At 43.3% G+C, this 14,078-nt stretch overlaps 1 protein-coding gene across 2 annotated transcripts in view; it reads right to left on the reverse strand.

Annotated features, from left to right (window-relative positions):
- The window catches only part of DOCK1 (dedicator of cytokinesis 1), a 553,358-nt gene extending 539,972 nt beyond the window's left edge, over positions 1-13,386 (reverse strand). The window contains exon 1 of one of the 2 annotated variants that reach the window (XM_090058391.1): positions 13,206-13,386. In XM_090058391.1, coding sequence (XP_089914517.1) covers positions 13,206-13,251 — 46 coding nt within the window. In that variant the 5' untranslated portion in view covers positions 13,252-13,386. The remainder of the gene's footprint in view (positions 1-13,205) is intronic. The other variant, XM_090058392.1, reaches the window with a different exon arrangement.
- Between the last annotated feature and the right edge of the window lie 692 nt (positions 13,387-14,078).

Consider the following 14,078-nt stretch of genomic DNA (forward strand, 5'->3'; position numbering starts at 1 on the left):
AGTAGGTATGAAGTAAGCTGCAAGTCTGATCAAAGCACCTAACAATTGAATTAGAATGAAATTCATTCGAGAAAATCCTACACTAGGTTAACACTGCACACAATAATCACTACAAAACGGTAAACTTTACAAACGGAATGGAAAAAGAAAGGTAAAGTCAATAATTTAATCTTCTCCCATTCAAATACCTAGCAGTCCATCAGTCTACAACAGATGGGACTTCTGCAGCTCAAAGGAGCAAAAGAAAATTTAGGGCGCTTCTGATTTTTTCAAACTACAAAAAATGTTTAGGGACTTTGTTTTACTCATTCAGGTTAAACTCTACCTGTGTTAGAAACAGTCCAGCAGAGATGAAGAAAAGAGGAGCCCATCATAGCGACAGAAACTTTTTTTATTTGCACACGGCAGAGCTTTTGAACAGCCCTGCTGCTAATGAACCCTTTCCTAACCAGGGTAGGATATTCCACATGTACCACAAATTTCCAGAGTCTGATATGATGAGTTCTATTAAGTCATTCTTCCTTCATCTCAAAAAGGTCCAGAACAGAAGAGCTACAAAACAGTTGTGCCTTCTTACAGGCATAATAGCTGCCTTTTTGAAGGAGTTAATTGATTTCTCAAGTATAGAATGGGACGATCCGCATTTCTAAGAAGTCTCTCTATTGTGATAGTATCCAGATGGATTCTGAGAAGACCTAATGGAAGAGAGACAGGGTTCTTTGAGTAAGTACGATATCTTTTATTAGACCAATTAAAATAGTTGGAAAAATTCTTCTTTGCAAGCTTTTGGGTACAACCGCCCTTATGCAGACAAGGTTCTTTGGGTATGTCCTTAGACCAACAGAGCTACAACCAACACCCCCAAATAATGGAAGAAAATGCAAGAAAACTCAAAGGACTCGTAACAGCCTGCATCCACCAAGCCCAAGCCTGATAAGATTCTTTGGCATAGAATCCTAGAAAGTCAGGGTTGGAAGGTACCTCAGAAGGCCATCTAGCAGAGGGCTCAATGCAGGACCATCCCCAACCAGATCATCCCAAGACGGAGCTTCCATCACCTCTCTGGATAACCTGTTCCAGTGTTTTATTACCCTCTTAGTGAGAAAATTCTTCCTACTATCTAACCTAAGCTTCCCTTGCTGCAACTTGAGACTGTTGCTCCTTGTTCCGTCATCTGCCACCACTGAAAGCAGTCTAGGTCCAACTTCTTTCAAACCCCTCTTCAGGCAGTTGAAGGCTGCTATTAGTCCCTTTGTTAGAAATATTATTAAAAATGCATTATCAATAGCAGATTTAGAAAAAACACAGCTGCTAGCCCTCCTTGTCTCCTTAATGGGAGAGGGAAGGGGGGGGTTGGAAATTGAAGGGAAAACCACCAAAGGCCCTTTGTACTAAGGTACCACTCTCTCTTTGTTCTGCAAATTTACTATCTCTATGTTACACTAAATCACACTTTCTTTCATGACCCCCACATTCTTAGGCTAAGATAAGAGCAATTGCCATTTCAGCCTTCAGGTTGAACCTTGAGTAACCTTGGATCCCTTCTACGCACGCGTGATAACCTAATGCATATTAAGCCTATCCGCCCCGCATACTTAAGTAGTTAATTATAATGCACATGGGACGTATGAAGCGACATGTTTACATATATGTTTGTATGAACCGGAAATGAGTTGTAAAAGTTCCTCCTTCTGCACACGTGGTCAGGAGAGAGGGGATAAAAGCCTGCTAATGATTGTGCCCGGGGGCAGAGTGTTTGATCTTTTGTCTCTCTCTCTGACCCTATTTGCAAATATATACCTTTTGTGTTGCTAATAGAGTGTGTCTGTAGCTGAAGGGTTTTTTTTTCCTCCTCCCGAGAAACGAACCACGATTTTTACATCACCTTCTCAGTCTCCTCTTCTCCGGACTAAATAAGCCCAGTTTCCTCAGCCTCTCCTCAGAAGGCATGCCCCCGTCACCAAACCATTTTTGTCACCCTCCACTGTACTCTCTCCAATTTTCCCACATCCTTTCTGTAGTGGGGGGCCCAAAACTGAACACAGTACTCCAGATGTAGCCTCACCAGTGCTGAACAGAGGGAAGAATCACTTCCCTTGATCTACTGGCAACACACATACCAATGCAGCCCAGTACACTATTGGCTTTCTTGGCTATAAGGGCACACTGTTCGCTCATATTCAGCTTATTGTCCACTGTAACCCCCAGGCCCTTTTCTGCAGAGCTGCTGCCCAGTCAGTCAGCCCCCAGCCTGTACTGGTGCATGGGATTTTTCCATCCTAAGTGCAGGACTGTGCACTTGTCCTTGTTGAACCTCATGAGATTCCTTTTGGCCCAATCCTCCAATGTCTAGGTCACTCTGAATCCCAGCCCTCCCCTCCAACATATCTACTATTCCCCCCACCTTGGTGTCATCTGCAAACTTGCTGAGGACACACTCTGTGCCATCTTCCAGGTCACTGATGAAGACATGGAACAAAACCAGCCCCAGGACCAACCCCTGGGGCACTCCACATGATACCAGCTGCCAACTACACATCAAGCCATTGATTACTACTCTTTAAGTCTGATGCTCCAGCCAGTTTTATATCCACCTTACAGTCCATTCATACAGCCCATGCTTCCTTAGCTTGCCTGTGAGAATCTTGTGGGAGATGTTATCAAAAGCCTTGCTAAAAATCAAGGTACACCACATCCACTGGTCTCCCTGCATCTACAGAGCCAGTCACCTCATTGTAGAAGGCAAATCAGGTTGGTCAGGCATCAGACTTACCGTTGGTGACTCCATGCTGACTGTTCCTAACCACCTTCTCCTCCAAGTACTTAAAAATGGATTCCTTGAGGATCTGCTCCACGATTTTTCCAGGTACTGCAGTTCCCTAGGTCCTCCTTTTTCCCTTTCTTAAACATGGGTACTATGTTTGCCCTTCTCCAGTAACCCAGGACTCTCTCCTGATAGCCATGACTTTTCAAAGATGATGGCCAATGGCTCTGCAATCACATCAGCCAACTCCCTCAGCACCCTCGGGTACATCCCATCTGGCCCCACAACTTGCATATATCCAGCTTTTCTAAATAGTCCCTAACCTGTTCTTTCACCACTGCTGGCTGCTCACCTCCTCCCCAAACTGCGCTGCCTGGTGCAACAGTCTGTGAGCTGACCTTGCCTGTGAAGACTGGGGCAAAAAAGGTATTGAGCACTTCAGCCTTTTCTGCATCCTGTCACAAGGTTGCCTCCCCCATTTGGTAAGGAATTCGCACTTTCCCTGATCCTCCTCTTGCTACTAAGATACTTGTAGAAACCCTTCTTGTTACCCTTCACACCCCTTGCTAGCTGCAACTCCAGTTGTGCTTTGGCCTTCCTAACTTCATCCCTATAGGCCTGAGCAATGCTCTTATATTCTTCCCTAGTTATTTGTCTAAGTTTCCACTTCTTATAAGCTTCTTTTTTGTGATTTAGTTTACTGAACAGTAGAGTTCCTTGCTAAGCCAAGCTGGTCGTCTGCCATCCTTGCAGGTCTTCCTGCACACTGAGATGGTTTGTTCCTGCACCCTCAGTACATCTTCTTTAAAATCTAGCCAGCTTTCCTAGACTCCTCTCCCCTTCAGTATGGCTTCACAGGGGATCCTGTCCATGAGTTCCCTGAGTGAGGATGCAACAGGGGAAGAAGAAAGGAACAAGTGGCACCTGATCTATTATAAGACATCAGGGGCTTAAGGTACTTGGGAGAAAGAATTTTCAAAGCAAATATCTTTTTAAATAGAGAACTGCTTGGAGCTGCAAGAGAAGGCTGCAACTAAGAAGACACTCTTGCAGATCTCTAAGAGCAGCAGAAAGTAATGAAAAACAGAAGATCGGGTATTCAAATTTATCTCCCTTCCAACATTTGAGATAGATTAAAACAAAGTAATCTAGAAAAGGATAAAAAAGTACCATCCTTGGCATTTCCTTCCTTCCCTTTTAAATGGTTTGTTCTAAGATTCTATAGCCACACATGGTCTTGTTTGAAAAAGGAGTAAGAAAGAAACTTACAAAGTTAAGTCATATTTCAAACTGGCCATAATACACCTGAGAAACTAAAAGCCAAGCAACAGTGCTGGCCCCTTGGACTGGAGTACCAGGTCCCAATCAAACACTAGCAATGCTAGAATTTCTGCCTCTGTCCCCCTGACATACTGCAGAAAGACCCTCACAATCAAAACTAATCTCCACACTAGAAATAAAAAGGCCAAAACAATTCTTCCTGAAAAGAAGAATCCACACAGAGAGAGCCCTGAAAGAAAGTCCTGTCTTACACAGATGCCAAACACTGGGCTTGATGCAGCTGTAATACTAACAGTGTAATAGCTGGCAATCAACCTTGGGGAGGAAAAAAAAGGCCCTTTGAAGCATTAAACAAAAGGCAGGGACCTACTGAACTGGGGAAACTGTAGGTGGCCAGAGCAGCGTACTGCTTCATACTGAAAAAAAAAAACCACACAGATCTTGAAATCAACGCAATTTGAATCATTGCATTTAAATTAGTTTCAAGCTTTATACAAACTAATGTGAAAATATGTGCGATTTTATCTTTAGATTAATGCACATAATGAGATGAATTACCCATGCTGTTTGGAGAAGCCAGTAGTGGTTGAGTAGAGTTCGATTATGATCAATTGTGTCTGTTGTTCTTATAGTACAGATGTTAATAAAGCACTGGGCTAGTCTTCTGTAGCACAGATAAGTACTGTGTGTAAGAAAATTCTTGGTAGAAAAAGATCCCCATAAAATCTGAAATTAACCAACAGGAAACTAAAGAAACAAGCTCAATAACATCCATATAAGCAACACTAGGTCTGTAATAGAAAGGGCAAACTAACAACAAGGAACACCATGTTCCAAATAAAAAAAAAAAAGATCTTTCTCCATCCTAACATAAAGCTTTTATGCAGCCACACAATCTAGAATGGGATCAAATTTAAGAGGGAACAGTTTGTATTGTAAAGTGCACATAAGGGAACTGTAAAGGGGGGTATCCCATAACAGAGAAACTAGATGCCACTATCACCCCAAAAACAAAAATAGACCGCATCCTTGAAAGATGAGCACAAAGCAATTCAGCACCAAGAACTGTTTTAAAATACGCCTCCAACGTGGGAGTCAGAGACAGTCAAGTTCCAGACCATCTAGAGCAGTCCTTACGTGTGGCGCACATCCCAGAAGAGGCTTTGCATGTGGCGCTGTCCAGCACCTCTGCTGCTTTGAGTGGTCTGCACCAAACGCAGTTCCCATTCCAGCCACTTAGGGACCCGTGCTGCCTGCAGCACTAGTCCCAGACCAGCTGAAGCAACTGCCAGGTCACATATGCTGCTTTGAGGAGGGGGTCCGTGGGCTTGATGTGATCTGTGGACCAGGCCTGTACCACAGGAATGCCCCATGCCTCATGGGGATCTGATCAGACCCAGGGGCTGTATCAGGAGGCCAGATGGTGGTGTTCCTTAGGCCAGATTTGACCTGCAAGCCATGTTTGAAACCTATACTCAAGAGCTTCCTCGAAACATATCAGATCTTGTCTTATTTCAGTGGATAAATCAGGGAACTATGAGTATTAGGAGCTACAGGCCCAAAGAGAGGAGTGTACATACATAATTAACGCCTAGGCACCAGTGAATCAGAAACTACGGCTATTAAGATTCATACAGGACATATCACTGCATTACAACAGGAATTCCTCCCATCCTAGCGTTGAGGGGGAAAATGCAACCAAGACCAAACTGCGAAAATACCAGATTTTTTTCATTTAAAATACCAGCCATGTCTTTTATGAAGCCATAATTATAAGCATACTACTTTTTTATTATAAATTTAAGAGCAAGTGTGTGGTTTGTACTAAAGCTATGGGCCAACTCTTGAAAGGGGCTAAACAACTCTTTAGTAGCATTTGATAGTGCTCAATTATTTTAGTAACTTGTCCCAATCAGAGAAATTCTGGAATATATGTTCATAAACATGACAATTTGGTTATCACCAATAGAATGATCTTGACACTTCAAAAAATGTGTATTAGGCAGTCCTACATAATACTACCAGTCACAGAATCATAGGAATTAAAGGCTGGAAGGGACCTTGCAAGATCAGACTCCAACCCCACTGCCCTGGGCAGGAATACTGCTGAGATCAAATGATCCCAGCAAGGTGTCTATCCAGTCTCCTCTTAAAGACTTCCAAGGTTGGGGACTGCACCACCTCCTTAGGAAGTCTACTCCAGATTCTAGTCACCCTTACCAAAAAGAAGTTCTTCCTTGCATTCAACCTGAAACCTTCCTCTAACAGTTTATCGCCATTGCACCTTGTCATCCCTTGGGACACTCCAGTGAACAGTTTTTCTCCCAGCTCCCAATATTCATCCCTTACATACTTACACATGGCCATCAAATTCCTCCTCAATCTTCTCTTCCCCAGATGAACAATCCCAGATCCCTTAGTCTTTCCCCTCATAAGGTTTGTCCTCCAGAACCTTAATCAATCGTCTGGCCCTTCTCTGGACCCTTTCAAGATTCTCCACATCTTTTTTGAAGTGCAGCGCCCAGAACTGGACACAGTACTCCAGTTGGGGACTCACCAATGCCAAGTAGAGAGGAAGTATCACTTCCTTAGCCCTGCTCACAATGCATCGATTAATGCCTCCAAGTATGCTCTGTTGACTACAGCGTCGCACTGGCAGCTCATGTTCATTCTGTGATCAACCAAAACCCAAAGATCCCTTTCAGCCATTGTGCTGGCCAGGGCATCTCCTCCTAACCTATATTAGCTGGTTACTTCTCCGCAGATAAAGCACTCTGCATTTCTCCTTATTGAACTGCTCCCAGTTCTGCTCTGTCCACCTTTCCAGCTTGTCCAGGTTTGCTTGGATCTACATCCTATTCCCTGGCATTACTGCTTCTCCCCCATACCTTGGAACTGAATTAGTATCATCTTATTCTACTATAGTTTCAGTAAATGTACCAGAAAACTTAAAAACACCAAGGTGCAATAAGTATAAGCTAATAACACAAGCCATGTTTAGTATAATTATTATTAAAGTTCTTACCAGGAGAGGCTCTTAAGATACGCATCTCATTTTCATGAAAGTCCCAAGTGGACAGCACTAATGCACGGGTGCTTTAGCAGAGCGCAAATAATATGAAGCAGGAAGCTGAAGATAACATACCAGAAAGCCTACTGAACAGCTGCCATTTCAATAAAGCATTTAAATCCAAAAAACTCCAAATTAAGAATGGCACGGTATCCTTATTTCACCTCAGACTTTATTAGCACATCCAAAAACAGCAGTACAAGAAGTATAGCCATAAGACATCTAAGCATTCATATTGCAATTTGTTTGTGGACAGGTCACAACTTTTCATTATATGCCACATTAACAGAAGTATGTTCTGCGTTCTTAGGAGGACTGGTTCACTGTGATACATTCTTATCTGTTACAAACCCCTACTACTTAGAATTTATTTAAGACCTGGTAGGTAAGATCAGCAGGTCTATAAGCACTCAAACTTAAAAGAAGAGTCACCATAAGCCTTCAGGAGTATAACTTCAGCCTGTAAGCATTATCTTCAGTCAAAGCCCCAAACCTTACATAAGAGGCAAGAGGAGGACATCACTGAGGTGAGCTTGCAAACAGACGATTCTGAATTTTTAGAGCACCTGCTTTGCCAAGCAATTACACTTCGAAGAACCCTAAAGCCCTCCGACCATTGACAAACCCTACACTCCATGACTACAGGAGGCAATTTAAAAAAAACTTAGACTGCCCATACCACCCACTTATTCAAAATTATCTCCATCATTCATCAATAATTAGCATATTTCCACATACCTCACACAGAAAGCATCCCTAACACATTTTACACATTTTGCGGCTAAGACATCCCATTTCTGAAATCTGCTTGAGGCTAAACTGAACTGTTCCCTTGTAGGATCTGAGCCAAGACTAACTCTGTCAGCAAGTTTATTAAAATGTCACCAATAAGTGGCAGAATGAAGTGATTCTTGAATCAAGACATTTGTCATAAAAAGGTAGACTGTGCCTCTTACTAGAGAGGACCAGACCTAATCATGGCTTGAAAAACCTACAAGTACAAAATATGAAAGTAATAGGTCCTATACTGCAAGTAGCAGTATTGCCCTGTATTGTTAGGGCCAAAAATTAGATTCCTGTCATGGATAGTGCTAGGGAAATCAAGCTCTTCACATATTCTTAAAAACTGCTTGATGTGTATGTGGTGCTGAGTAGCAAAACACACTACTCAAAAAAGACAGCATTTAATACCATTTATTCAACTAAATATTTAAGAACCAGTGAACACCACTCTTCTCCCTCCACCCCCGTGTGGCATGTTATTCAACTGAAAAAACTCTTTTTCACTCAGATTTTTAGTGAATTTATGAGAAAGATCAATGTCAACGCCTCAGCTAAAACCAGGAGTATGATGGAGTTGGTAGACATGTTTCATGATCACCTAGGATAATATCATAGTGAAAAGAGGTAGACAAGAAATCTCTGAGCCATGTAAACTGCTTGTACTCATACCTGGCTGCCTGGGTCCTGCAACTCCAGAGGTTGCAGCATTGCAATGGTATTCTATGTAAACAACTTCATTAAATGCTTGGGATGAGAGATAATATTTAAAATTAAGATATTAGATGGTGTAGGGGGCTGGAAATGAGAAAAAGATAGCCTCATGAAACTGTACAATAACTGACAATACCAGTGTTTTAAATGGTTCTCTGTATGTTAATCCAACAACACTGTTACTCAGTTAAGAAACAAGATATTCCACCCCACATTCCTGGCTGAACCATTATTGAGCGCTGTAGGAAGTGAAGCTGAGTCATACTTACAACTACATTCAGTGATAAATATTTTTAAAGTTTTATCACCCTGCTTTTCATGAGGCAGTAATCTTGGTTTGTGTATGCCCCGGATATTCATGACGCTCTGTAAATCCCACATTACAAGAGTAAATTAGTAAAGAGGAAATAGACTGTCTATGACACTTTACTGAGAACACTGCTATGATATCACACTAACCAGTACCACTATACAACACAGATACAGAGAATAAACTATTGAGATATCTATCGCAGCCAGTAAGTCTGGAACTTGATATATTACAAACATTAGTCACGTACAGGACCATGCAACTCAAAAGAGAGAAAATACTTCCCTGAGCTCCTGCAACTGCAACAAATACATTCAAGGATTGTTATATCCCCACCACTATTGATGGTTATTCCTGCTTAAAGATACCACACATATAATGAAGCACAGAGGGTTAAACATGATTTTAATGCATGTCACCGAGATTCAATTGCACTTGGGTTAACAATCCTACTTATGAAATGATAGATGTTCCTGTTTTATTCTCAGACCATCAGCTCATATTGTTCCACAGCTGATTACATTACTAACATTTTCCAAGACTGGGCATAGCAAGCAGTTGGGCTGCTTAAAGGAACTGCTGCCTCCTTGATGGGACAAGGCAACTGAATTAAAAGGCTCACAACTACCACTTTTCATCCATCACTTTCCACAATAATACCATCAGGTTCTCCCATATCCTTGATAGCAGAGGCTGCACCATTTGATTAGACTGGAAGAATACTTCACCAAGATTTGAAAGGGAAAAAAAAGAAGAGAGTTTAAGAGCTTGAGACAAAACAAAGGAAGGCTGTGAAAAGAAGACATTTCAAGATCTATTTAATCTTTACAACTATTAATATACTTGGATTAAGCCATTAGAAGCACTTTTATCAAACAAATCTCAGTTGGAACACTATTACTCTTTGGTTAGCCTTCCTCACAGATAATTTTGGTAGAATTCAAGATGTTCATTTATATTACATTGATATGTCCATAACAAAGAAATGCATATTTAACTTGAAAGGTATTTTCTTCCTTTATGAAAAGCATTCATTTTAATGATTCACACCCACGAATTAAAAGTTCTCTCTCACAGCTAGATCTCTACCACCCCCACCCCAGCCCCAGTTCAGAAGTTAAGTTGCCACAGGTAGCCAAAAACTTTTCACCAAAATCTGGCAAGAGACAGAAGCCCCTTTGTTTAATATACAAAGACATGCATCACACATGTAACCAAATCAAATATATTAATTATCCTGGAAGGGAATTCAGTAATGAAGGAGGGAGAAGGGGCGGGGAGAAAGGTTATTGCTCCTAAAATCTGCCTAAGAACAGATTTAATAGTACAGTGCAGACAAATGAAAATGCTTATGTTCCTTGGCTGTAAATCTAATTTTCCCTCGTAACAACAACACGTCTGTTTTTAACTTCCACACACTTAAAATTCATTAGGGAATAATCACTCACAACTAATCAGAAAGAGGTCATGAAACTATTATACAAAAAAAAAAAAGAAAAGAAAAGAAAAGAAAGATCACTGGAAAATGGGAAAATATATTTTGAATTAAGAAATATAAAGGTAAGCATCATTCTGGAGCAGAATCTGAATTATTTTAAAGAGCTGAAATGCTGAATCCACCCTACTAAGTCAACTAGCTACCAAATATTCCTGTCCTTCAAAAACATCAGAAGTAATATTTCAATTTTTCTACGAAGTCTAAATTTCATTACGTGATAATGTTCCCAAATGCATATCCAAGTTTCCTTTAAATATTTTATTTATATCTCTATATTCCTTAACCTCTCGAGACATTACTTTGGTCTTTCTGGATCCCTCAACCTATTCTGCAACTCCTGGAAACAGTCCTAGTTCCTAGTATCCTTTCAATCAAGATATGCAGCTTGCAGTTCAAACTCAAATCATCCTGGGAGATCATTAATATCTCCACATTAACTAGAAGGCAGGGTAGAGATGCATCTTGTGTATCAACTAAATCAGAGATACATATAAGGTGCACCTCTACCTTGGCTTCTGCCCGGCTACCCCTCTTTCCACATTAACTGATTATGTTAAATCTTTTCAGTTATACCAACCAGAACTTACACAGATCTTCTTTGCTACAGAACTTCCATCCAACAGGATTAAAGCAATGGAGTGAACCATTCTTGCTTTACCATTAAGTCCCCACTTAGATCTGGGCAATATTGGAGAAGAAAAACAGTATTTCACACTGCTGTACTTCTGAGACTTTATATAAAATCCACACTTGAATATAAATAAGGCATTTCTATGAAGTGGTATACACCACTGTTATAAACATACTGAATTCATCCTATTATGCTTAAAAATATTACAAAAGATTCAGGTGTCACCTTACATATGATCTGAAATCTTTAGAGGCATCTGAAAAAGTTAACAGACCCTTCGCCAGTTTTAACACCTAAATTTCCTCCTTTACGTTTGTAAAAGAGCCTGAAATTCAAGTTATACTTAGTACACATAAAACATTATTCCATTTGCTATCTGCCTTGTAAGGGTTTGCTATGAAGCCAGGGCAGAAAAGAAAACATTAAAAGTCAGGCATTAGCTTTCTAGGGATGCATACACTGAACACAAAAGAAACGCCTGAAGTTTCCTATTCTGACCAGACCCAGAAATTCCTTCGCTCTTCCGTGTAATATTTTTACAAATATAAATGCAATAAAAGACTTAGGCAATGAACCAGATTAGATAAAAAATGAATTTTCACATTTCAAAACAACGTCTAATAGCATCAATAAACTTTCCCAAAAGAAAAAAAAATGCTTAAGTTCACGGTTCCAAACAGAACATCAGGTTTTACACTTCCTCTTGTGAAAAGTGCTCACAGTACCAGTAAGATGTAGTCCACTCTCCTACGCACAGGACTACTTCCATTAAAAGCATTTCCTATCTTGAGATGCAGGATGTTTCTTTTTAGCTAAACATTTCCCCAAGACACTAATGTAAAAATAAACAGTTGGGGATGGAGACTAAACACAGCCTATAATTCCTCCCTATTATTTTAGAGGGACAGATGTGGAAACAGAAGTGGTTTCCCAAATGGTAGTGTACTAGAAGAAAGTGCCACCTATGTTTAAGAGTGATCCCAGCAGCATGAAAAACCCTTTCCCTCTTCCACTTCCATGCTTTTTTCCCTTACTACAGAGTCATAAAATAGACATCACTGTTGTCAAACCATTCACAAAACGCGGTACAAGGCAAGCTATTACAATTCGCACATCGAACGTGCATGAATGGTTCCCCTGCTTCCCAGGGACGAGGGACCGAATTAAGTAAATACCCTCTGAAATGTTTGGGTTCAGCTCTGGACATTTAGAAGCAAAGCGTTTATTCAACTCAAGGGTGAATTAAAACAAACCTGAACTAAACTGCATAACCCAGACGCATTTTTTTTTTGCTCAGTTAAAATAGTACACTCCTTCCCATCCACCAAAAAGACCTTGCCAGCCTGGAGGGTTTTTTTCAGCCTTGCCAGCCCGGATTGTAAAAGATGCTCTACTTCTTCCAAACTGCATGTCAAATCTGGAGGCAATGACAATCCTGGTTCAACAGTTGTCACCCGCTACAGCTAGGTTGCATAAATACAAGGCAACCCAAGGCCCCTGCTTCATGACACGCCTAGGACAGCCATCATAGAGAACCATCCAGTTGTCCTCTATTCATACGAAACCTGACGCCTTTGCTTAAAAAAATAAAAATAAAAGTAGAGGACGTAAAAGTGCCCGGTTTTCTCTTCAAGCGAAAAACAGAAGACATACAGGCGTCTGGTTTGGTATCAGAGCAGCAGAAAACCAGCATATCCTCTATGACGACCGCCCTTGACATACATGTCACCCCCTGGCTGGCGAACCGCATGATACGTACAGGACCAACCCCACGTGCAAACCAACAGGTAACGAACTGGCAAACAGGCGCAATAAACCCCGGCCACACCTGCGAAAGTAATTCCCGCACAATAGAAGTGACTATCCCGCTACAAAGAAAGCCGGGCAGCTGGAAAGTCGCTGCTGGAAAGCTGGCGTCAGAGGATCCAGGAGCAGGACCCGGGGGGAGCCAGCCCCCTGCCCCCGGCAGCCCGGGAGGGGACGGCGGGGATGTCCAAGGCGCTTCCCCGCCGTCTCGGGGCCCCTGGGGAGGCGGCCGAGGGTCCCGGAGCAGAGGCAGGCGCTGCCCGGCGGGGCCGCGCTGAGGGAACCGGGGCCGGGGCGTCCCGCGCGAAGTTGGGCAAAGTGGGGTTGTGGCGGGGCGAGGGCCGTGCTCACCCACGCCGTACTTCTCCTCCCGCTTGGTAGGCACCCAGCGGGACATGGTGCCGGGATGCTGCGGAAAGCCCGCTCCTAAGCCGCCATTTTCCAGCCGCGGGACGGGAAAAGTTTGCAGCGGAAGGTCATGTGGTGCGGGCGGAGCCAGGAGCCGCAGGCCCGGCCCGGCCCGGCCCGGCCCGGCCCTCAGCCGGGACACGTGTGGGCGGGTTCGCTGCCGCTGGCTCGACACCCCGAAATGCGGCCCGGCCTAGGCCCTACCCCGTGAGGGTTGGGCGGAGGCTCTCCTCACGGGGAAAGGAGCCGCGCGTCGCTCCAGGGCCGACACCAGGGATGGCAGGAGCCCAACGAGCGCACGAGGTGTTACGAGAGCCCGCGGAAAGTTAAGAAACACCAGACAGGAGCCCAGCCATATGGGTGCCCTTAAACCCCCACAGCCGCAGGAGTCCCATCGACAGCTTTCATTCAACTTTTTATAAAAGCTGGATCTAACCCGCCTGAGCCACCGCGCCGCCCTGGCGGCCGTTTTGCCCCCGGCGTAGTTAAGGTTTTCGGCTGGAGTGAAAACCCCCAGCCCGCGGGGCTGGGAGACGTCGCTGGGGAGGGCGAACGGACGGCGCCGTTGCGGACGAAAGGATCGTTTGAGGAGGGGAACGTCAAAGACTGTGGGTTTTAAAAAACAGTGCTTCAAATTTAGGCGGGATTAAACCTTGGTGTCGTGTACACACCCCACTGGCTTACCTGCCTCTCCGGTGGAGGGCAGGACGAGCTGGCAGCTGGTCCCAGGGCTGGGGGGAGGGGGGGCCTGGTGCTTCCCTCCATCCACCAGCCACACCCCAAGAGGCAGCACCAGCTGGCTCCCGCGGTCGCAGG

Source organism: Crocodylus siamensis, chromosome 7 (assembly GCF_052110815.1).
Source record: "Crocodylus siamensis isolate JL-2025a chromosome 7, ASM5211081v1, whole genome shotgun sequence".
NCBI classification, from domain to species: Eukaryota; Metazoa; Chordata; order Crocodylia; family Crocodylidae; genus Crocodylus; species Crocodylus siamensis.